The sequence below is a fragment of the Fibroporia radiculosa genome, assembly GCF_000313525.1.
Source record: "Fibroporia radiculosa TFFH 294 genomic supercontigs, scaffold6826, whole genome shotgun sequence".
NCBI classification, from domain to species: Eukaryota; Fungi; Basidiomycota; class Agaricomycetes; order Polyporales; family Fibroporiaceae; genus Fibroporia; species Fibroporia radiculosa.
This window is the reverse complement of record NW_012133443.1, coordinates 25,939-47,839: the sequence shown is the minus strand read 5'-3', so window position 1 is coordinate 47,839 and position 21,901 is coordinate 25,939. Positions and strand designations below refer to the sequence as shown.

Here is a 21,901-nt window from a genome sequence, read left to right as displayed (position 1 = left end):
CTCAAAGATAACGCTGGGAGGTTCAAGGTTAGAGCACAAGACACTGAGAAATCGCAATCTCGAGATTCACTCAAGGTCGCAGGCTGCCGTTCACTGACTTTGAGGCTGGGTTTCGCATTCGACTCATCGCCGTACCAAGGTCGGGAGGAACCGCCGGCGGTGGATAACGCTCGTCGTCCTGCTGAGACCGTGGAAGTGACAATGGGCAGAAGCTGAAGAGACTCGTCATCGCATCTGTGTGCTCCTAGGATGGCGCTAAGAGCTTAGAGAATGGTATCGGACATCCGTGCACTGTGACTGTGGCAATGCTGCTGGTCGTCCGGCTTAATGCGAGCAGCATGTGCCAAGAGTCTCCGCCTTTTGCTCACCGCACCCTTGGAAGGTCCGGTAGCAGCCTGGAGAACTTGAGGTCAAGGCCGACATAAGACCGGGCGCCGTGAGGTGGAGCGTCGAAACTGGTTGAGTACATGAAGATCACTGAAATCTCCACACGCTAGCTGGGTATGATGCTTGTTGTCTTATGAACTCGCAGCCGCGTATCTACACCATATTGCAGGGCCTGGGCGAGTGGTCGAGACTCGAGGCTGATCACACAAACGAGACTTTCGACGAGAACATCGGGGGAAATGGGTGACAACTTGACAAGTGCTCGCTGTCCCGACCAGTAACGGGAGGCTGCGGCTGAAGATTCGCCCACCATGCATAGCCTCAGAATTTGAGAACATGCAACCTTGCGAGATGGTAGAATTATGATCCGAGAATGGCCCGCCAACAGGATGTCGGAAGCATAAAGGACTACCGCCAAGCCAAGACTGGCGGAGAGTCCAAGTTCAGACCTCCCAGGCAGAAGCATCCGTATAGCAAGCAGGTATCGAGACCGAAGCGACACATCTCCATGTACGTCGTCACTGGATGAAAATATTGATCAAAGTGAAGCAAAGGACGCTGGTATCTGAATCTGAGATATAAATCCTGCGGAGGGGACCGGTCCGCGTAACGTAAATGAACGCGGAGAAGTGGAGTTCCTGCTCAGCTGCTAGTTCCTGTTGAACCCATTGGCCAAAGATCGACGGCCGGCAGAAAAATCAGACGACCTGCGCTTGCCAAACCTTTCGAGGCGTGGTGGGCTTTGATGAATGATCCTGCTTGATCAGTCCGTCCGTGCCTGTTCGCCGGGATCGTGATCAGGTGGATGTGAGCCGAAAGTGGGCTCGAATTTAGGGACACGAACAATACGCGCTCGGGGAAATTCACATAAGTAGCCCGTGATAGCGGCTGCTCGTCGTACCCCAGGCCCTCTGGTACGCAACCCGTAACGTTTGTATTACCGATCCATTATGGCTGGCGGAGGTGTTGTGCAAGCAACGAGTCGGAGGAGGACATTACAGGGCAAGTCCGGCTGGGTATGAGTTTATTTATTTCAATGGCGAATACGTACTCAAGATGTTTGAAGGCGGGACTCGTACACAACCGCAAAGTATTCGCCATTGCTGTATTCGCCTCTTTGGGTGGTTTGTAAGTGTTGAAGATATGTAAATTAGCTGGCCCATAGTCTGACTTCACCTTCATAGACTATATGGTTGGTGGATCGCTAATTGAACTGGGACGATAGCTCACCGTGAATTCCATCGTGTCCAGGATACAACCAAGTAAGCGCTTTATGTCCACCAAATTAGCGTTCTCCATTCTCTGACAGCTATAATCGATTAGGGCGTATTCTCTAGTGTCCTCACGTACGTCACTGAAGTCCTCCGCAAATATGGGCCTAACGAACGTGCAACAGCATGTCGAACTTCGACAAGACAATGGCTTCGTCGGTAAACAATTCCGACCTCAAGGGCTGGCTTGTCTCAGTCCTAGAGCTTGGAGCATGGCTTGGTGTCCTCTGTACGGGTCCTTTAGCAGATTATTTGTCGAGAAAGTACTGTATCGTTATGGGTGAGTAAGATCAGCAGCATAAAGTTTGACGAGTCGGCTTACATATGTAATCAAATCAGCGGTCATTGTGTTCTGTATCGGCGTAATTGTTCAGGACACTGCGTTCCATCCTGGATCCATCTATGCAGGTAGGCACTCCAATGAGAACACCTAGAGTACGAAATCGACATCGTATGCGTCATCTGCTAGGTCGATTCATCACTGGATGGGGTGTTGGCTCACTGAGTATGGTGGTGCCACTCTATAAGTAAGCTGTCTAAGTATGTCAGTATTCCGGCCAGTTATTGACCTGCCTTCATAGTGCCGAGTTGGCACCTCCGGAAGTACGCGGAAGTCTCGTCGCGCTCCAGCAGTTGGCCATCACATTTGGCATCATGATATCCTTCTGGATCGACTACGGAACAAATTATATTGGGGGTACCGGCTCTACCCAGTCACCTGTAGCTTGGCGTCTTCCCATCGCACTTCAGCTTGTCCCGGCTATAACTCTGGGAGTCGGAATCCTGTTTATGCCCTTCTCCCCCAGGTGAGCTGGCATTGGATGATTATACAGTTGGCAATTAGCGCTCACCATCGACACCAACAAGATGGCTGGTGAACAAGGGCCGCGATGAAGAAGCTTTGATGGTGCTCAGCCGGGCTCGAAGTTTGCCTCCAAACTCGGAGATCATTCAGATCGAGTTCCTGTACGTTTCCCAGCACCAGTGGTGATATAGTTATTGATCTAAATTTCTTGTAGGGAGATTAAAGCACAGTACCTTTTCGAGAAAGAAACTGCGGAGATTAAGTTCCCTCAATTCCAAGATGGATCATTTATGTCGAACGTGAAACTCGGATTGTTCGAGTACTGGAGCTTGGCTCGGTCGAAGAGTCAGTTTCTTCGTGTTGAAATGTGATGCCATTCTTACTTACCAATCGACAGCATTACGACGGCGAGTTGCTATCGGCACATTGACGATGTTCTTCCAACAATGGACCGGTGTCAACGCAGTTCTATACTACGCTCCATCTATTTTCGTATCTCTCGGCCTTGTTGGAAACTCAAACTCTCTCTTGGCGACTGGCGTTGTTGGTATTGTGTGCGTACTTTGACAGATCCTCTTTGTCTTGCCTGAGCCCGTTTCCGCGTTTTCCTAGCATGTGGGCTGCGACTATTCCTGCGGTCATTTGGGTCGACAGGATAGGCCGAAAACCTGTATTGGTATCAGGTGCTCTTATCATGGCCGCGTGAGTACATGTCGTTGTATCCACAGGGCTATCAACTGAAGGATTTAAATTGCTGATAGCTGTCATCTAATTATCGCCGTCCTGACCGGACTATTTCAACACACATGGCTGCAGTGCGTACATCCAAGCTCGTCTTCGAATAGCGTGCTAATTTGCATCAATTGTAGACACAAGGCTGCCGGTTGGGCGGCTTGTGCACTCGTTTGGGTGTTTGCAGCAGCTTTCGGCTATAGTTGGGGTGAGTAGATCTCCTCGTGAAGAGGAATTAGGGCGCGTACTAATTCGGAAACAAGGCCCATGTTCTTGGATCGTCGTTGCGGAGATCTGGCCATTATCAGTGCGCGGAAAGGGTATTTCTATTGCTGCGTCCTCGAATTGGGTGAGCAAGCTCCTTACGACTAAAGAAACAAAAGAAGCTCACATCTGTTTAGATGAATAACTTCATCGTGGGCCAAGTAACGCCTACTATGATGGAGAATATCACGTTCGGGACCTTTGTGTTCTTCGGGGTAGGCTATCTCATCTCATCTGAATCTCAACATGATGAACCTCATTCGAATCGTAGTCTTTCTCGTTCCTGGGTGCTCTATTCATCCTGTTCTTTGTGAGTATCATGCATAGCCCCCGAATCCATATATAACCTTGGGATATCGTTCAACTGATCCCGATTTGCTAACAGGTTCCTGAGACAAAAGGCCTAACCTTGGAAGAGATGGATAACGTATTCGGGTCGCAAGGCCTTGCGACGGCAGACAATGAACGTCATCTAGCGATAGAGCAGCGGATTGGTCTCGATCAGTACGGCTACATAACGTCGGATGCAGACAGCTCTGAGAAGCAGGAGGTGATGATGAAGGCATGATATTAATGAATTTTATGAATAGCCTTGTAACTTGATATGCGTCAGCTCTGGTAGTACTGTGATATCTCTATGACCATCTGTATTTTGTACTTACAATCTCTCGGCAACCATTATCACTACCGTCTTGGACGCGCACAGTGGCACAGGCGCGGGTGGTTTATTATGCGTATGAGTGTTAAACCATCTGTCTGGAACGGGTGCTCAATAAGTCTGACCATCTGCAGCTGGTATCAGCGGCTCAGCTACATAGCGACGGTCACGACTCGCTCAGTCTCGCTGGGACTCCTTAGTAGATTTGGAGCCGCGTGGCGCGCAAAGTCGATCACGTGGCATTTGCGCGGACGCGTCGGTGGCACGCAATCATCAATGGCGTCGCTCAGGCTCAAGCCTGTCAGAGCGCGTTTCAGCTCTGAACACACAACTTACCACTGTGGGCACGTCAAGTGCCAGTTCGACTTTATGTCTGAAGATTACTTAAAAAATCTGAACGAAGCTCAAATCCGAGGTCAGTCGACACACTTGCTCTGCAAGTCAACGTTCGACTGTGGAATATTTTAGCCGTCCAGCATGCACCAGATATTCCCCTCCAGATTCTGGCGGGACCAGGAAGCGGAAAGACAAGAGTGCTTACATGCCGTATAGCGCATCTAATACAGCACCATGGAATTTCTCCGGAGAATATATGCGCTGTTACATTCACGAACAAGGCCGCGAGCGAGATGCGCGAGCGACTCGATTTGTTAGTCGGAAAACAAAGGACGAGCTCGTTGAAGATGGGTACTTTCCATGCCATTTGTGCGACATTTTTGAGGAGGTATGCAGGATATGCAGGAATAGAAAGCAACTTCTCTGTATGTGGCGCAGATGAGAGGTAAGAAATCTTCTGAAGGGCTACGCTGTTACTGACGACGTAATATAGCAAGAAAATTATCAAAAAGCTATTAGAACCTCATCAAAAAAGCCTCATTTCACAAAATCTTATTTTGAAAGACGAGTCTGTGTTGTCAGCCATCTCCAAAGCAAAGGCCAAGGGAAAGGCTGCCGATGATCTCCTGGCTGAGTGTAGTCCAAGTCGTAGCCGGCGTGCTGATTCCGGAGATTCACTGAAGAGCCAGCATGCTGTAAGCCTGGACCAACTTGTCGCGAACATATACCAAGAATACGAAATGGCTCTCAGGAAGAGCAATAGTCTAGACTTCGACGATTTGCTTATTTTTGGGGTCAAGCTCTTTGCTGAGAATCGCTGGATAGGGTCATGGTGCAAACATATATTAGTCGATGAATTGTGAGTAACTTGTACTGTGGGCGAATAATCTGATGGACCCGTTCGTCTCAAGCCAGGATACGAACACTATGCAGTATCAATTTATGCGGCATGTTGCTAGAGCAAATAAATGTGTGACGATTGTAGGCGACCCAGATCAGTCAAGTAGGCCTTTGGTTTGAGCGATACGCTCGCGACGTCTCATTCTATCCTACAGTTTATGGCTGGCGATCTGCAGAAGTCGAGAACCTCACTAAGATGCAAATAGGTGAGATTTTATGGACGAATTATCGTACAGAAGACTCAGCTTGTCAAGACTTTCCAAGAACTCAGCAAATCTTCCTAGAGCAGAACTATCGCTCTACAGGGTCTATTCTAGCTTTGAGCCTAGCAATAATTTCCCAGGGTGGGCCTCTCTTCGAAAACATAGTGGCAGCATCGCCTGATGAGAGTGCACCAGACAGGACTCGGATTCAAAAAACATTACGAACTACGCAATCAAATTGGGCTGCTCCTGTCCTTCGTAAATTTCCTACTGAACAAATCGAGGCAGCATCCATTGCTGCCGAGATCAAGCGTTTGATCGCTTTCACTGGGGGAATGCTTGCTTGGAGTGACTTCGTCGTACTCTGTGAGCATAACATCTTCTGATTAGGTGCCACCTTGTTGACGGCTTTACAGTGCGTTTTACCGCTCACTCACGACTTATCGAGAGTTCACTTCAAAGGGCAGGTATTCCAAATCGTGTACTAGGTGGACAGAGATTTTTTGAACGACAAGAGGTTGGAATGTTTTTGGACAATACCGTAGTGTTGCTGATACTTTCTAGGTCAAAGATATTCTAGCTTACCTGCAGCTCATCGACAATCCTCAGTTTGCTCCCGCATTTACTAGGGCCATTAATGTCCCTAGCAGAGGGATTGGCGACAAGGTACCTCATTCAAGCCACTATGTTGTTTGTAATTATTCTTCTGAGCACAAATTATGATCCCATCAGACCGTCTCGCACTTACTATCGGCTGCGGAGACCATGCGAATATCCCCACTCGAGGTGGCAAATCGCATATATAACGGCACTCTTCCCGACATTCGTCCCTCAGTAAAGCGAAAGCTTGCGTCATTTGTGCCACATATTGATCGTTTGACTCAGTTAGCATTGCAGGTATACATTGAACATGAAGATTGAATCGGATACTAATTTTTCTTAATCAGGGAACGTCGCCTGTCATACTTATTCGCAATTTACTGGAATTAATCGACTATAAAGCTCACTTAGGAAAAACGCAGCAAGACTGGGAGAATCGGTGGGATAACATTCAGGAGCTCGTTAACTTTGCTAGAGAGACAGAGTCCCAGGAAGACCTTGAGGCACAGATTGGCACGCTTGGAGATGCGGGACCTATCGAGGTTGATGACTTCAACGATGACTATATCAATGTAGACTCTTTTCGAGAAATTGGTGGACGGGGAAAAGAGAAAGCCAGCACACCTGGCCTCACAGCTACAAGGTCATCGAATGTAGTTGTCAATCTGCTACATCTGACACCGTTGACAGGACTACACCGTTGCGTCGGTTTCTTCAAGCTTCTCTTCTTTCCACAGACACTGAAACGGAGGCAGACGAACGACGCAGAGGGGTAAGTACACATCCATGTGTTTTGATACTCATTAACGCATTCACCTTTAGAAAGTAACTATCTCTACGTGCCATGCGGCGAAGGGACTGGAATGGCCGGTTGTAATGATCCCTGGCGGTACGTCACCTCGTCAAACTGTAAGGCCGTCATTAAAAATACTTGACAATCCAGTCGAAAAGGGCATCTTTCCTTCACATCGTGCAGAAGATATATACGAGGAGCGGTACGTTCTCAGCTCTTATATCGATCCTTCGCAGATACGGGATTCTCACTCGCCTCTGTCAGACGACTTTTATACGTCGCATGCACTCGTGCGCAAGGTCTTCTGTACCTCTCACATACCAACACCCGTATGGTTTCCGGCAAGACTTTAGGTTCCGAATTGTCAGAATTTGTCTGGCCTGTGATTTCAAACAACCCGGTATGCGTTGTCCACTATGATGTAGAGCCAATTTTGTTCAATTATGGTGCTAGGTCGCATTCAATAACCACCCTCCTGATATAATGCACTCCGACCGTGCGTTCCTAGCGCAACTGTTGAGCCGCAAAGCTCCTGAGGAGGCCGAGGTTACCCGAATGGTCACCGAATAGTAAGTCAGATCTCATGTACGTCAAACTGCCGCCATGATACTTCTGCAGCAACCGAGAACATCCACCTAGCCTTGAGAACTATAGCCATATAACCAGCAGAGGTACACATGACTGGCAAGAGCTTCCTACCGCCCACGTGCCAGATGTTCCTCAAGGTGAGCCGGTCAGCTCTTCACTGCAGGCTACAATAGGCCTGACAATACGGCAGTCTTGCCAGGATTCAAGCTCGCTTCGGATGGGATGCCTAATCCACGGGCACAACCGTTGTCCTCATCGCGGGGTCGTGCTGTCAGTGCCGCTTGCAGTCGACCAAGAGATGGGTCATACTCACCAACACGGATCCGCGTTGACGGCGCTTCGTCAACGACGCGAGCTATGAGTGCTACGAGCACACGCGTGGATGATGCCAAATCACCAGTAATCAATGCTAGCTCAACGACATCAAAGGGGCTAGAGTCCACTCTCGACTTTCCCGGAGATGCCATGGAAATGCATGCGTTTCCTCATTTGTTTTTCCCTGCTAGGCCGTCCTCGCGCTTGATAAGCGGAGAAAATCTAGGATCACCCCCGTCGTCGAGTTGGTCAGCGGCAGATATCCAGTCGCAAGGCCGCAAGGCGGACACCTCGCTGTTGTACAATTTAGCACGAAATAACCAACGTCTAAAGTTAGGGCCCCCCTCGTCATCGAGCCTGTCGTCTACAAGCACTCTGTCCGAAAGCCAGCAGTCTGGTCCGCGGTCAGCCGCCACTACAAGTGATGTACGGACAAAGATCACCCCATCAGCATGCTTGTCGTCTGCAAGTAGCCGGTCAGAAGACCAAACAGCCTCGACGTCAACAAGCACACGAGGGAATAAGCGGCATCTTGGTATGGGGCGAACAGCAGTAGGTTATCCAAATAAGAAGTTTCGAATACCCACCGGCGACCCTTGATTTTGAGTCTGAGGCACGGATTCCCCGTACATATGGTACAGACCTGTGTCGATTGCACACACTGTTCCAACCCCATACCACCATCCTTGACAGCTAAGCCTCCCTCTGGTTCTGTAATTACGTTGTGGATTATGTACAGTACTGCTGATTCACTGTAATGCCAGCGCTGGTATTCATCCTACCCGGTGATTCTTGCAGCCTCGTGGCAGCAGCAAGGCAAACATGCAGCTGGTTTAGGCTCTATAGAGCACCTCTGCGTGATCTGAGAAATCTTGAAGGTACCTCCAACACTAGAACAGATCCAAGGAGCATTCTCATTATTCCCTATCGCATATTTTGTGGCAACAGGAGGTACCAAAACGGCTACTTGGCAAGGTATCATGCATTCAATCCGACGAAGGAAACAGAAAGTCTGATCCGACGTGTCTGTCTTGCGAAGCGCAGCCTACACGAGCTCGAGCATGCGGTACGCTCACATCTTTAAAGCTCCAGGCTCGGAGCGTTGATACCTCCTGCGCGCAGCCTCCATCGCTCTATCCATCCATCCTATCATGCCTCACTCAGCAAAGAGGAGCAGCAAACCCCGCCATTCATTCGATGCCTTTGATAAGCTTTTCGAGAAGGCATTTGCACCCCGAGTGGCACCTGCAGTCGCGCCTCTGATTCTGCCCGCAGATCTCAAGCGGCCGATGGCACCAGAGCCGCCCACCCCGCTCACCCCGGGATTTGGCGGAGATATACAAGTTACACCGCAGGCGGTCTCGCTAGACCCTCTGTGGGATGAGGTGAGACAGAAAAAAGCGCAAGAGATCGCTGCTTCACCACCCAAGGCCAAACTGCGCGGGCCTTCACAACAGCCTACAACGAAGGGAACACCGCATCGATCCAAAAAGCGTGTCACAAGGTGGGTCATCATTTTGACCAGATATAACGCGAGGAGTTGACATGAAAGAAGTGGTGTACACTTTAAGGAGTCCCCAGATGGCCAACAGGTACGATATATGATAGGATCAACGAGACGGCCGTGGACTGGTGCTTGCAGATGATCGCGACATTCTACATGCAGAATGTCAAAAAAGAAGACATGCACGTCAGCTTTCGATCGAAGTGGCTGCTCGTGAGCTGGCAAACGGTGAAAGTCACCGAAAAGAGGGAAGGGAGGGCAGTCGTGCGGGAGCGAGTGGTCACCAAGCATAATCAGACAATCTCGCTGCCCAAAGGAACCACGGTGAGACCACGGGGTTGTATCTGCAAACGGAGCATGTTGACTGACGCGGGAACTGATAGTTCGATGAAGTTGTCGCCTCGCGGGATGGAAAACATCTGATACTGACATACCCGAATTCGCGGTGCGTGAAAATCTGCGCCAATCTAGCGACCGTGAGCCCATAGCCGTCTGCTGTGCTGTCCCTGCACTTATTTGCTGAGCAGACGATTCCGTCTGAAGCTACTGATTATTACTCATGTTCACCCCTGAGAAACAGTCAGCATCGTTCAAGTACCAACAGATGAACATTTTACATCTATCCTCCCTTAGCTTGAAGAGACTGGAATGACCATGTCGTAGCTGTCATGCGTAGCGGAGTAGTGACATAGACATGCGAATGTGCTGCAAGTATCCGACTGGAATGTTTGATAGAGGAGTCCCGGAGGGCCCTTCCATAGACAAGACGTCCTAAGCAATGATGTTGCTCGTATATTGACCATTTTTGGTCTTTTGTATGCGTCTATTTGGTCTTCTCTACCTAGTTTACTCCACGCGTTGTTTGAGGTGCAAGGATACAATGTTTCTTACGACTATGATGCTGTGATCTAGTAATTACTACCATTCTCATTATCTCTCCGAACACCCACACCGTCGGAGCGAAGCGACGATGTGTCTCGTCCTTATGACGGTAAAAAGACGACGAAAGCGCCTCGGTCACGCGACTCGTGTCAAGATGCCGAGACGACGCGTCGCGTCCGAGTTGCCGATGGTACGCGTCCAACTCCAGACTGTATCTGAAAGCCCCAAGGCTGACGCACTCTGTCGGCCAATCTGTCTCCTCTGTCGCCGCACATATGTCCCTACTGACGACCATGTTCGGCAGGTCAAAATCTGACAGTGTCCAACAATATCCTGGCCCTTATTTAAACCCGAATTCTGACGTCTACCACTCATCAGCACAACTCTCCTATCCACGGAACGACCTACCTGGTGTACACCACGCATTCTCGTCCTCCGCACATCCATCCCGATATCCTCACATGCATCCTTGGGGACACTTCCACGCGCACCACGGCTGGCGTCACTTCCGCCACCACCGCCCTTCCCGTTTCGTATGGTTCTTCGTTGGCGCCGCCTCTGCTAGTTTCTTCTTCAAATCGCGGGAAGCACACGAGTGGAAGGCGCGACATTGCCGGCGCAACCAAATTCAACAGGAGACATGTTCTTCAGCTAGTGCCGCAGACTCCCCCGTGCCGCGACAATCCGCTGATCTTTCTCCTTCCGCTGTCGACCATCGCTCATGGGGCTGGTCCTGGAGTTCGGACAAGGGTTTCAATTCATGGGGCTCACCTCGACACCAACGGCAGGAGGCGGATCAGCAGGAGGCGGCACAACCTTCGCCTGCGTTCTCGACTCCGGCAGTTGATCGTTGGGACGAAGAGCGAAGGCGCATGCAGGAGCTCGGTAAACAAGCTACAGACACGGTGAATTTTCTCTGGGATAGATACTGTACAAAGCGCTCATATTCTATCTACTTCAGATATCCGAGCTCTCTGAGGTAACTCTTGATTCCGTCCTTTCCACGGTGCAGAGTCTCAAAACCGTACGTCCCGTTCTGCTGATAACGTTAAGTGGCCGATTGAACGTCTTATATTAGAAGCTTGCGGAGAATCGAGCTCAGCGCGAGCAGCATCTGCGTGAGATACAAGCGTTGAAAGAAGATCAATACAAGATGTTTGAAGAATGGAAGAATATGCAGGATCAGAAGGCAAAGGAGCAGCAGTCTTCCCAGACGCGTCACCTTGTTTAAAGCTTCGAAATATGTATTTTATCTTGCGACTAGCTATCCTCTCCTTTATTTAATATCGCCAACTTGTTATCATTATGCATATTGTACGGTGGCTCTGACTCGGCGGTCGGCCCAATCGCTTCAGCCACATATTCCATTCGATACGCACCAGGGCGCTGAATTGACTTCAATTGTGACTTGATTGTGACATCTGAATGGAAGAACTGTGCTCAAGATATACCCTCAAGTTCCGTGCTCAACTGACCACCTCGCTTCCAATCCTCCTTTCTGTCTGGTAATCAGGCGTTGCTCGCCATGACATTCCGATTGGTTTATACTAGTATCACTGGCTACTAATTGGCTCTTGTTCAAGTTTAAGGCGAACGTGGGCTAATCTCGATAGATCGTAATCGAATACATTAGACTGCTTTGGTAAGTACGTACGGCGGCGCACCAATTTCTGCTACTTAGGACATTGGGAACAACATAATATTGAGGGCGGCCACAACATTATATGTGCTGCACCGCTAGAGTGCAGCATGTCTGAGAACGGCCAGAGACGGTAGCCTCGCTTGAAACTCCCACTTTTGAATCTACCGAGTATCTCATTTGCTGCAAAATCTGAAATCAGTTCGTCGGATACGCTCCGCTAATCACCCATGCGGCCTTACCATGATTCCGACTAGTAGCCTTGAAAGCCGCACGTACTTACGTAGACACCTCCGACACATTTGGAGCGCGTCTTGTGGTTGTCTCCGAAAGATATCTAGCCATGACACAGGTCGGATATCCGACGATGGCAAGCCCGCGTCTTTCGTAGCTTTGGCTGTTGAGCTTGCCAAATGATGATCAGGTTGGTCGTTTGCATATGCTCGGATTATCTCCGCGATGCCGGAATCGGAGCAACTGCCAGAGCTGGTGGCGCCGCTCATCCATCTTATCTTATCTGACAAACTGCGTCTCCTTAGGCAAACACGTAACCGAGGGTTTCGAATTCCCTGCATAAATGTCGCGGACCATGCCCCTCAACTCTTTCTCATCCCACGACGTTCACCATGTCGCCCAGCAGGCGTCGCAAGGCTCCCACACCCTTGCTCTCAATTTCCCCACCCTCATACGCGGTCCTTGTATTGCTTTTAACCTCTGCGTTCCTGCTCGGTCTCGCCACTGACTTCAGCTTCCTGCCTCGCTTCCACTGGCCTGATTTTGCAGCTCACAAAGACTTGAAGCCTAGTTATGGTGCGGAATATCAGCTCTCTCATTCATAGCTGTAGCTGCTCATATCGAGAATGCAGAATTTCCAGACTTCAACAAAGTCATCCATTTTCGTACCTTGTCAGCGCGCGACGCGGGTTTAGGTGAGTATTTTGATCGTGTGCAGGCTGCCTTTTCAGCAATGACATTCTGGACAGACGACCCTAGTAGGCGACTCCTTGTCATTGGTGATGTGCACGGCATGAACGGCTCCCTTCAGTGAGTGCCTGTATCCCAACTCTGTCCCACTTGTCGTGCATTTGCGCCCAGCTGTCTGGAAGCGCGGTACACAGCTCAGCCTACCCATACTAGTCGGCGCTGTCTTTCTTCTATTGTGAACGGACTCCGTAAGATCTCCGGATCATCCTGTCTTCTATGGTCTCCGCAGCCATCTTTATTGCCGCAGATCCCGCATTCACGCTGCAATGCGCAAGCACGCCTTCCTGGGTCCTGATTCCCATCCTTCACATCAGAACGGGGTTCTGCATGCTGATCTCGCATGTCAGCCTTCTGTTTCAGCCGGTAAATGGGCTGCGACGCTTGCCAAGCATTGCGAATCTCTCTAGTTCCGGGACATACGACTAGTGGTTCTCCGAGCCCTCCTACCATCGGCGTCCTTTCCCTTCTTCTCTTTTGCGTGTATAGTCATTTGCTCACATTGTCGCTCATACAGCGACCTCCTCGCTGCAGCCTCATGGAACTCCAATACAGACACCCTTATGTTTGCCGGGGACATAATGGCCAAATCTTCTCATTCCGGCTCCCTTGCTGTCCTGGATTTCATCACTAGACATGAGTGTGGTTCTGCACCTGGCCGTGTCCACGCCGTGCGCGGTAATCATGACCAGATGGTCACTCAATGGCGCGCTTGGCGCGACTGGTTTGAGCCATTGGAGCTGCAGCTGTTGTCTTCATCTGTACCACCGCCATCATCGGATACCCGACCGGGTCCTCCGGTGCACACAGGGCGCGCGTTCTTGGACCTGATTGAGTCGGAATGGGAATATGCGCAGAAACACGATCCGAAGGGCTCGAGTGACCCCGAAGAATGGGCAGACATTGCACGCAAGCGTGCGGCGGGCACGTGGCGCTCAGAATGGTGGCGCCGTGTTCCGCGGTCAGGAAAGGGCCATGCGAACAAAGATTTTATCATTTTTGCAGACCACTACTGGATAGCTAAGTGTGTACGCATACTGTATGTGGTGTTATGGCGCTAACTAGCGTCAATGATCCAGAGACATGTCTCAAGCACAGAGAGAGTGCCTATACTCTATGCCTCTAGTATTGCATGTACCATCAGACCATTTTTTCGTAGTCCACGCTGGTCTCCTCCCCTCGGACCCGAAACGCCCGCTCATGGATAAGCGCCAGCCGCTCGCACATCCCCCTCACCTGATTTCGGAATCGACTGACGGACGTACGAGGGATTACGACGAGATCTCTGCTTATCACCCCCCTGCTTCTCAGAGAGCGCTTACAGTTCGTCCTGAGAGCTTGCCGATTCGGAATAGGACATCGGAGAAGTTGCGTACGGCTCAAGAGATAGCGATCCTTACAGATATCGCAGATAATCGAGATCCCTGGGCCCTCCTAAATATGCGCGGTGTCCGCAAGTCGGGAAAGGTGACACGGTACGTACGCCTCTATTACCGTAGGATCATCTTATTCATGCTCGTACGCAGACGCAACGACAAGGGAAAGCCGTGGAGCAAGCTGTGGAACAACCAGATCAAGAGATGCGGGGGCTTCGACACCTGGAGTGAATCCGAGGACGCGGACAGCGATGTGCTCTCTTTGCCGTGTGAGCCTGCCACCGTCGTGTACGGTCATGCAGCGACCCGAGGTTTGGACATCAAGCGGTGGAGCATGGGCGTGGATACAGGATGTCTGTATGGACGGCAGCTGACTGCGCTTGTCCTGCAGCGCAAAAGTAGCAATCCAGAGGCTCTACCTGGCGATCATTTGGGCGATGACGATGACGAGGAGGAGGAAGAAGAATATGGTGGTGGTGATGACGATGACGATGAGAGACGCGGCATTCGTGGGTCAAGCTCTTTGAACTCGCAGAAGCCCAAGAGGAAGCCGAAGATGGGTCGCGTGCAGTTTGGGGATGACGATTCGAGGATTGATGCTCGAATCGTCAGCGTCGAGTGTCCAGATGGGGCCGATGCTGATACTGATTTTGATTGAACCTGTTTGAAGATGAGGCATGCAGGACTACGTTTTCGTTGGCGCCGCATCGCAGCGTTATTTTATTCGGAACACATTCCGTACAGGATACATTGCATTACTGCATCTAATTCTACTCTACAACATCAGCTTCATTGCTGTTCATGTGCATTTGCACTACTAGTAACATCCCAGACTCATATGTGTATCGGATCACAAGTAATATCGCATATTGCTCTCCAGATCCAGACTAGCCTCAGTAGCTATCGTAGTCCGCGAAGGACATGCTCGCGTACATAACTGTGTTCGGGTAACAATACATGCGACAGATAAAACATCGTGACGGTGCTGACCAGACTCCCCTGGAGAAGAATATAGGAAGAGATAATTTACGAGGCGTAACAAGAGTGACACAAGCACAACAAGATAGAGTAGAATACACTTTTCGCTGGGGCAAGCCACGAACATCATAAACGCAGGAGATGAATGCTTCCTCACAGAAATCAGGAAGAGAGTTTCCGCACAACGTAGCGTTCCCAACTGGGATACGTAAACGTTTCCGGGCGCGTCTTCAGGGAGGACGGAGATGTCGGTTTGTCTGAATTTTCCGGTTTTACCGGTTTTCCTGATTTTTCCTTGCCTCCAGAGTCACCCAGGTGAGAGAAGTAGGGAAGGTCCACCGGAATATCGATGGTTAGAGGCAAAGGCGAGATCTTTAATCTGTAATTATCGTAGTCCGTCCGTGGAAAAGGCAGCGTTTTGGGTAATCTCCGCTTCGCTCGCAGGTTGGCTTGCGCAGAAGAGGACGAAGATGCCGAGGGCTGTGAGCGTGACGCAACATTGTACTCGGTCGTTGTATTGAGAAGGAAAGAGAGGTCTGTTAATGCTTCCGCATTTGTGGGCTGAATCTTCAGAACAGACCGTAAATCTGGGAATGTGACGTTCGTTTAGTAGTTGAAGGGCACACATAGTATATATCGAATCTCACCTTGTATCGCGCCCTCCATGCGCCCTTGGGCCTTTCTAGCTTGCGCTCTTCGCCAATAGCCTTTAACGCTTCGATGTTGACCTAGAGCTAGATCGCACGCAAGCTCAGCTGCAGCGTAGCTATGATTGTGCATCAATACATATTGATGGATGAAGCAGTGATAACATACTTATGTAGTTTGAGATGAGCCGCTGCAAGATTCAGCTGGTAGTGGGACATTTCGGGTTCTACTTGATGCGCCGCTTCGTACAGCTTGACCGCTTGCTCGAAGTCGCCTTTTTTGAAGGCAGCATTGCCCTGCAGTTTGAAGAGTAGACATACCAATGAGCATGAGTCAGATAAGAACATGGGAATCCATTGACCAGTTCTTTCTCGCGCTCAGCTTTGAGGTAACGAAGCTCTGTGAGCTCATTGACATTCATGCTGGATTCTGCTTTTTCGTCATTGTCTCCTGGTTCCGGATTCACGTCGAAGTCTACCTCCCAGAGGTCTTCTTCGTCTTCGGTTCCCCAGCCAAGTACACCACTGCCTGCACATTAGGATGATTGTGAGCGGGGCGATCCTATATATCATGGACGTGATTGAATGAAAAGGAAGAACGAACCGCGTCCATCCCATTCTCGCTCCTTCCCAGGACGGATGCCACTCGAATCCTCCTCTTCGCGCACGGTCTTTTCGCATACCTCGCTCAAGTGATCAGTCGAACAGCCACAATCGCACCATTTAGTTGTGAGCTTCTCGCGAAGAGCACCTCCATATCCGCGCACGTCAAATTCGCATGCAACACGCCAGATGGTTTCGCAGATGCGGTCATAGCCAGCGCCCAGCTGGGTGAGACGATCTGCGAGCTCTTCTGAACTTGCGCCACAAGGATTAGCTCTACACGCTTCTTCAATCATTGTGAAACCTTCGGTCATCGGTCCCAAGTGAGGTGGCTTGGTGAACGTCGGTGGCGGCATGGATTCCAGGGAATCGAGGTGGGCTTGCAAAGCCTGGTAATGTGGCAAGAGCCGGACAGAGTGGAGCCCACGTTTCTTGCATATAGGCACATTGTGGGATATCGCCTTGGAAAATTGAGATTGGGTAACAGTGACAGATATGATCTAGGACGTACAAAGTGCCTAAGGGCAGTGTAGGACCACAACACGCTCTTCGTCGCGACTCGCTCGCCTGCTTGTCGCAGATCCATACTTATGACCGACCGGAAGAAATCCTTTATTTCATCGCAGTCTGCATTGTACGCTACCCATCCCGGTCCACCTATGACTGTGCATCGCATGATGAACGTGGGGAGTTGATACAGGGCGATAAAATATAGATGTGTGGAATATAACCGCGCTATATCTTGCTCGAACCGTTTTAGCAGAATCCGAGCAATCGCGCGCTCTAGCTGAGACACTGCAGTCATCGCCTCTGTGACAGTCTTGCCTATCTGACGATCAAGGTGAGGATTCGGATTGCGGTGGTCGTTAGGCGGATGACGGAAGTGTAGATGCGAGTGACTAGTGTGATTAGTACTATTTGACTTCCTTTGTTGCGCGGAGGCGCGTTTCTTTACATGTGAGTATTTAGCCGGCATTGTGTGGTGTGTGCTGGCCTGAGAGAAGAGATAGGGTAGTTGCGGATAAGAGTGCTTATATGACAAGAGCTCAAATGTCAGAAAAGGTCAAAGTTACACTGCCAAGACACTTACGGATTTCGAGCAGGCAGTATATGCCTCCAGCTGCGCTGCGTATGGCGTACAAGCCTTGCTCGGCAGCAGCGTATGAGATTGTCTGACACCCTGTTCAAAGCTTGCGCGAAGCAAGTGGAATATAGCAGCGCGCCTTGCCGACAGTAACAAAAGAGAACTAGCTGTGCCGCTCAATAAGCAAGTCAAGGACAAAATAGCACACAGCAGTGAAATACAAAATGAGGTCCGCGGTCGTCGCAGTGAACTGTGCAGGTGTCAAGCGCGAGACTCGGAGTCTCAGAAGTCGGGTTCGGGGGGTGGCGGAGCGCACTTGGTCCATGGACAGAGTTATCTACGATGATGATCAGATCGGTCTACATAGGAGCCACTTAAGTAAAAAGACTATTTACCACTAGCTTAGCAGCAATATACAAAGCTGCATAATCAGAATAATTACTTTATGTTGTAATCCCATTGCCTGTTCCGTGTATCTGCGCCTCTCCAACGTACTTTGTTTGCTCTTCATGTTCTGTCTCTGTAGCATATGGCTTAACAAAAGGTCTCTGTCGTCAGCTGTAACCGGGAAAACTCGGTGATCCTCATCTTGGCTTCAGTTGTGGCGCCACGAACCGTTGTTTCATTGACTGAACTTAGGTAGCTATCATGGTCGCTCCGGCCACGCTGGAGCCCATGAATGCTTCTCCTCACCATGCAAAGGTCAAAGTATCCCTTACACTCTCGGATTCTATGTTTCTCGCAGGGCGCAGTGTCACGGGCAAGATGGAAATGGAATGCAAAGCCGACAAAGGTCTTGGTATCGGCGTGATAATGGTCGAGCTGGTCGCAGTAGAAGGTATGTTTATTTTGCAGTATTGTTTTGTTCCTGGTCCCATCGTCTGTCAGAACTTACGTCGCGCGATCATTCGGCAACATCGATGTTCTTGCATAGTAGACGTCTCTTCCAAGGGCCGGGACTTCCGCCCTCCAATGCAGTTCAGGCTTATCCAAACCCTGGCGACCCTTCGTTTCCTGCTCATTACTACCCAGCACGGCGCGGGATCTCTACTTTCTTCTTCAAACTTCCTCTACCAGAATCATCTCCATCGGCCATTGATTTCGGATCCGGCCTGGCGCAAGTGAGATATGAGGTGCGTGCGACTGCAGCAGTCGCATGGAAGGGCGAAAATAAGTTAGTATTCAACAAAAGGGGAGTCGATGTGGTCGAGAGCTTTGAAGAAGACTTTTCGAGGGTGGATCAGGAAGCTGTCGTCGTGGGTGAGAACGGGAAGATATGGATCCAGGGTAGAGTTGTCGGCGGTTTCATGGTTGCTGGACAGCCTGGCTGCATCGAACTACAAGTCAAGAATCACTCTGCTAAAAAGGTTTGTGAGATAACATGCCATGCGTCTATTCCAACTGAATAAATGATCTCGGATATCCAGAATACGGGTCTTTCGGTGTCTCTGATCAGGGAACTGTTTTTACCCAATCAGCCTATCGCCCAGAAGCAAATTCTCCAAATTTCTGATACGCTGACATCGGTGTCGTTTCGTGGCCCTGAATACGTCATCAGTCCCGGCGCAGAGGGTGTTGCCAATCTTGTCTTCGACCTGCCTCATAATGCTAGAGGTGTCAAAGGTGGAACTCGTTCTGGAAACGAGGAAGATGATAGGACGGTCGATCCACTTTTTGAGGTCAGGTGTACAATCCTTGTGAAGTTGACGATGGGCATCGGCAGGTTGGTTGTCTTGTAGTGTTTTTGAAGTTATGTGTCATGCTAAACCCATCTAGCAAAGATATCGTTTTGCGCCTTCCAGTAGCAGTGCTACATCCGATAGCTGTACCCGACGTCGATCCGTATCTGGCGCTTCCCAATCCACATATCGCTCCTACGTATGGTCTAACAACCGCGATGGCGTATTCCCCTCCGGTATCACCCGCTCCTGCACAAATCATGAGTAGATCACTCAGTCCAGCAGCTCCAGGTTTCCCGCCCGTATCACCTCTTCCCTACATTGACCAAGGTCAAGTGTGGCTACCGCCACCCATTTATCCAGTGTATCATACAACCCCCCCAGCACCCTTTACCCAGCCCATGTCTTATCATTATTACCACAATGTAATACCGTCACAGTCACTGGTTGCACCATGGGTATCCCCTCCACGACCTTCAAGTGCGGAGCCAATACCCTCACAGCCGCTCTATGGCTTGCAGTCTCATCTCCCTCCTGTTCCTCCTATGCAGCCCTTGCTTCCTCTGTCAACTGGGACAGAGCATATAGCGGAGCGCGAAGAAGGGAAAGGTGAACGTGCATCACGCATTGCACTCCACCTGCGTATGTCCTCGCGCCATCGGTCGGCCTCGCCGCCTGCACACCGCTACTCGATGCCAACTGCGACAGAGCCTTTCGCACCTCTTGCGCCCACTACACATACATCGTCATTGCCCATTCCTGTTAACATTCTAGAGGAAGTTGCAAATCTTAGCTCTACTTCTTCTCCACGAACACAGCGCCACCGCTTGTCACCGTTGGACGTATCAGTTTCTCCAGCGCGCTCTCAGGACTCGATTGCCTCGCCGCGTCCGATGCTTTCCCCCCAACACTCGTTCTCGGGCGACCCGTTTGATCAAGTCACACAGGTTGAACAATTGGAGCGCGTTGCGGCGCAGGCCGATAGCGCGAGCCCAAACATGTCTGTTCCCGGTCGCGCATTGAGTCTAGATGCAGACGTACAAGACAAGACGTTACCTCGCATTCCTGATGGCACGCATAGGACTAGTCCCGCTATTGATGCGCTCTTCCACATCGATGACATACATCCAAAGGACACCCCGCCAACACCTACACTTGCAGCAATAACATCTCTCAAGGTGCCGCGTGCTGCCGGTTTGGGTGTGGGGCTCAGTGGGCTGGATGCGCTTGAGGCGAAGCTGTTGGCAGAAGTAGGGACGCGGAAGCAGGATAAACCGGCACGACCAGACGTACGATCTGTGCTGCCAATTGCAATTCCTCGAGGAACGGACGGCGATCCTGCGAACGATTCAGCGATTTCAAGTCTAACCTTACCCGGCTTGGACGCGGATGCGAAGACGTTACGACTGGGGCGGACGAGTCATTCACCCGATCAGGGACAACGGGAGCTAGATGACGACAGAACCTCGACTGGTGGGCGGCGCGGCCGAGATAATAAGAGGAGCAAGGGGGCGGGAACAGTTAGCATGCGCAGCCCTAACGATAAGGAGAACGCAAGTAGCAAGAGAAGTGGACAGCGAGTTGCTACGACGAAAGATGAGGAGATACATCGATTGAAGAAGTCTGCTCAGGGAAGGGTAGCAGCGTGGCTGGGATGCATAGATCCTGACATTCCGCCGCAATCTGGCACGCCGCCTTCGGCAAGCCCTCGCGGAGGTGAGGCTGGTATTGATGATATCGCGCCAATAAATGCGCCGAATCAAGTGGAAGCATCGCTTGGGAGCTTCCAACTCCAGGCTGCTAGTATGGCGGACCCACCTCCTATTGCCCTTTCCTCAAGTGAAGTCAAAGAGGTAGCCAAGCATATCGAAGAGCCAGCTCTTTCTCAGAACACGCCTAGGCCTGGTCCCATTCCTGACGTCTCAGCTCTACCGAACCCTCGATCCTCTGGATTCGTGCCAATTGGTACGCTACAGGTCAATCGATCTCAGATAGCTATCTCAACCAAGTCCGGCGCTGACCCGAAGGATCTCGGAAGAGTAAAGCCATCGACTCGATTGGCAGTATATCCCCCTCATCCTGTCGATTCGGGTGTGCGGTACGATGTGCGTTCTGCTCGCGGCGGAAAAGGCGGTAAGGTAACCTCGGTAGCAGCAATATGGGCGTCAGCTGCAGAGTCAACCTCCAAGACAGATAAAAGCAATAAACCGACTCCCCGCAAGCGTCTAGAGCCTACGCCTTTCGAAGACGCCAGGTCAGGCAAAACGATTTCTAAGTCGGCCAGCCAGTCCCCCAAGCCTCCTATGAAGCCCGCCGCTTCTGCTGTGAGTGTTCCAAAGATACCACAGCCAGCGACCAAATCGTCGAATATTGCCCTCCCGCCCGCTGGTGACATCGCCGCCAAACGTGCGAGAATGGTTAAATCCTCTTCTGTACCTGCCATCATTTCCTCCTCCCTTGCTACCCCTATGTTGTCTTCGACTGCTTCCTTGGCTCGACCTACACCTCGTCTGAAGGAACGAAACAACAAGATCAATGTATCACTAACGCCATTAGCCTCGGAAGACAAACCAGATGCAAATCTGGTGAAATCTCAGGGCGAGCTAGCTTTTGGTCAAGCCCGGCTGAGAGAGCTTATCAAGCGTTACCAAGGACAGCCGAATAATTGAGCATGCC

General features: G+C 50.6%; 6 protein-coding genes across 6 annotated transcripts; 5 read left to right on the top strand and 1 right to left on the bottom strand.

Moving 5' to 3' along the window:
• Positions 1-1,337: 1,337 nt before the first annotated feature.
• FIBRA_06393 (uncharacterized protein) lies at positions 1,338-4,027 on the top strand (the record flags this gene model as incomplete). The annotated part of the gene is made up of 19 exons (XM_012328119.1): positions 1,338-1,403; positions 1,454-1,515; positions 1,572-1,579; positions 1,639-1,649; positions 1,711-1,733; positions 1,784-1,938; positions 1,998-2,066; positions 2,128-2,185; positions 2,240-2,464; positions 2,526-2,624; positions 2,678-2,808; positions 2,861-3,017; positions 3,076-3,165; positions 3,225-3,278; positions 3,333-3,403; positions 3,459-3,544; positions 3,597-3,674; positions 3,731-3,769; positions 3,845-4,027. The coding sequence occupies 19 exons, from the start codon at positions 1,338-1,340 to the stop codon at positions 4,025-4,027; spliced, it is 1,665 nt and encodes a 554-aa protein (XP_012183509.1).
• Positions 4,028-4,486: 459 nt separating this feature from the next.
• Positions 4,487-8,452, top strand: FIBRA_06392 (uncharacterized protein; the record flags this gene model as incomplete). The annotated part of the gene is made up of 16 exons (XM_012328118.1): positions 4,487-4,532; positions 4,586-4,898; positions 4,947-5,312; positions 5,365-5,456; positions 5,509-5,922; positions 5,973-6,073; positions 6,121-6,222; positions 6,289-6,453; positions 6,504-6,799; positions 6,847-6,928; positions 6,979-7,045; positions 7,100-7,151; positions 7,214-7,349; positions 7,403-7,518; positions 7,568-7,674; positions 7,728-8,452. 16 exons carry the CDS (start codon positions 4,487-4,489, stop codon positions 8,450-8,452), a joined length of 3,180 nt encoding a protein of 1,059 aa, XP_012183508.1.
• Positions 8,453-9,003: 551 nt separating this feature from the next.
• FIBRA_06391 (uncharacterized protein) lies at positions 9,004-11,469 on the top strand (the record flags this gene model as incomplete). The annotated part of the gene is made up of 7 exons (XM_012328117.1): positions 9,004-9,356; positions 9,408-9,444; positions 9,495-9,680; positions 9,740-9,801; positions 10,543-11,143; positions 11,200-11,262; positions 11,317-11,469. The coding sequence occupies 7 exons, from the start codon at positions 9,004-9,006 to the stop codon at positions 11,467-11,469; spliced, it is 1,455 nt and encodes a 484-aa protein (XP_012183507.1).
• Positions 11,470-12,503: 1,034 nt separating this feature from the next.
• On the top strand, positions 12,504-14,892 carry FIBRA_06390 (uncharacterized protein; the record flags this gene model as incomplete). Its single annotated transcript, XM_012328116.1, has 6 exons — positions 12,504-12,687; positions 12,744-12,806; positions 12,861-12,921; positions 13,376-13,882; positions 13,938-14,333; positions 14,385-14,892. The coding sequence occupies 6 exons, from the start codon at positions 12,504-12,506 to the stop codon at positions 14,890-14,892; spliced, it is 1,719 nt and encodes a 572-aa protein (XP_012183506.1).
• A 482-nt stretch (positions 14,893-15,374) lies between these two features.
• On the bottom strand, positions 15,375-17,438 carry FIBRA_06389 (uncharacterized protein; the record flags this gene model as incomplete). The annotated part of the gene is made up of 6 exons (XM_012328115.1): positions 15,375-15,799; positions 15,860-15,978; positions 16,029-16,156; positions 16,222-16,388; positions 16,464-16,923; positions 16,974-17,438. The coding sequence occupies 6 exons, from the start codon at positions 17,436-17,438 to the stop codon at positions 15,375-15,377; spliced, it is 1,764 nt and encodes a 587-aa protein (XP_012183505.1).
• Positions 17,439-18,194: 756 nt separating this feature from the next.
• Positions 18,195-21,894, top strand: FIBRA_06388 (uncharacterized protein; the record flags this gene model as incomplete). Its single annotated transcript, XM_012328114.1, has 4 exons — positions 18,195-18,384; positions 18,435-18,913; positions 18,974-19,269; positions 19,323-21,894. The coding sequence occupies 4 exons, from the start codon at positions 18,195-18,197 to the stop codon at positions 21,892-21,894; spliced, it is 3,537 nt and encodes a 1,178-aa protein (XP_012183504.1).
• Between the last annotated feature and the right edge of the window lie 7 nt (positions 21,895-21,901).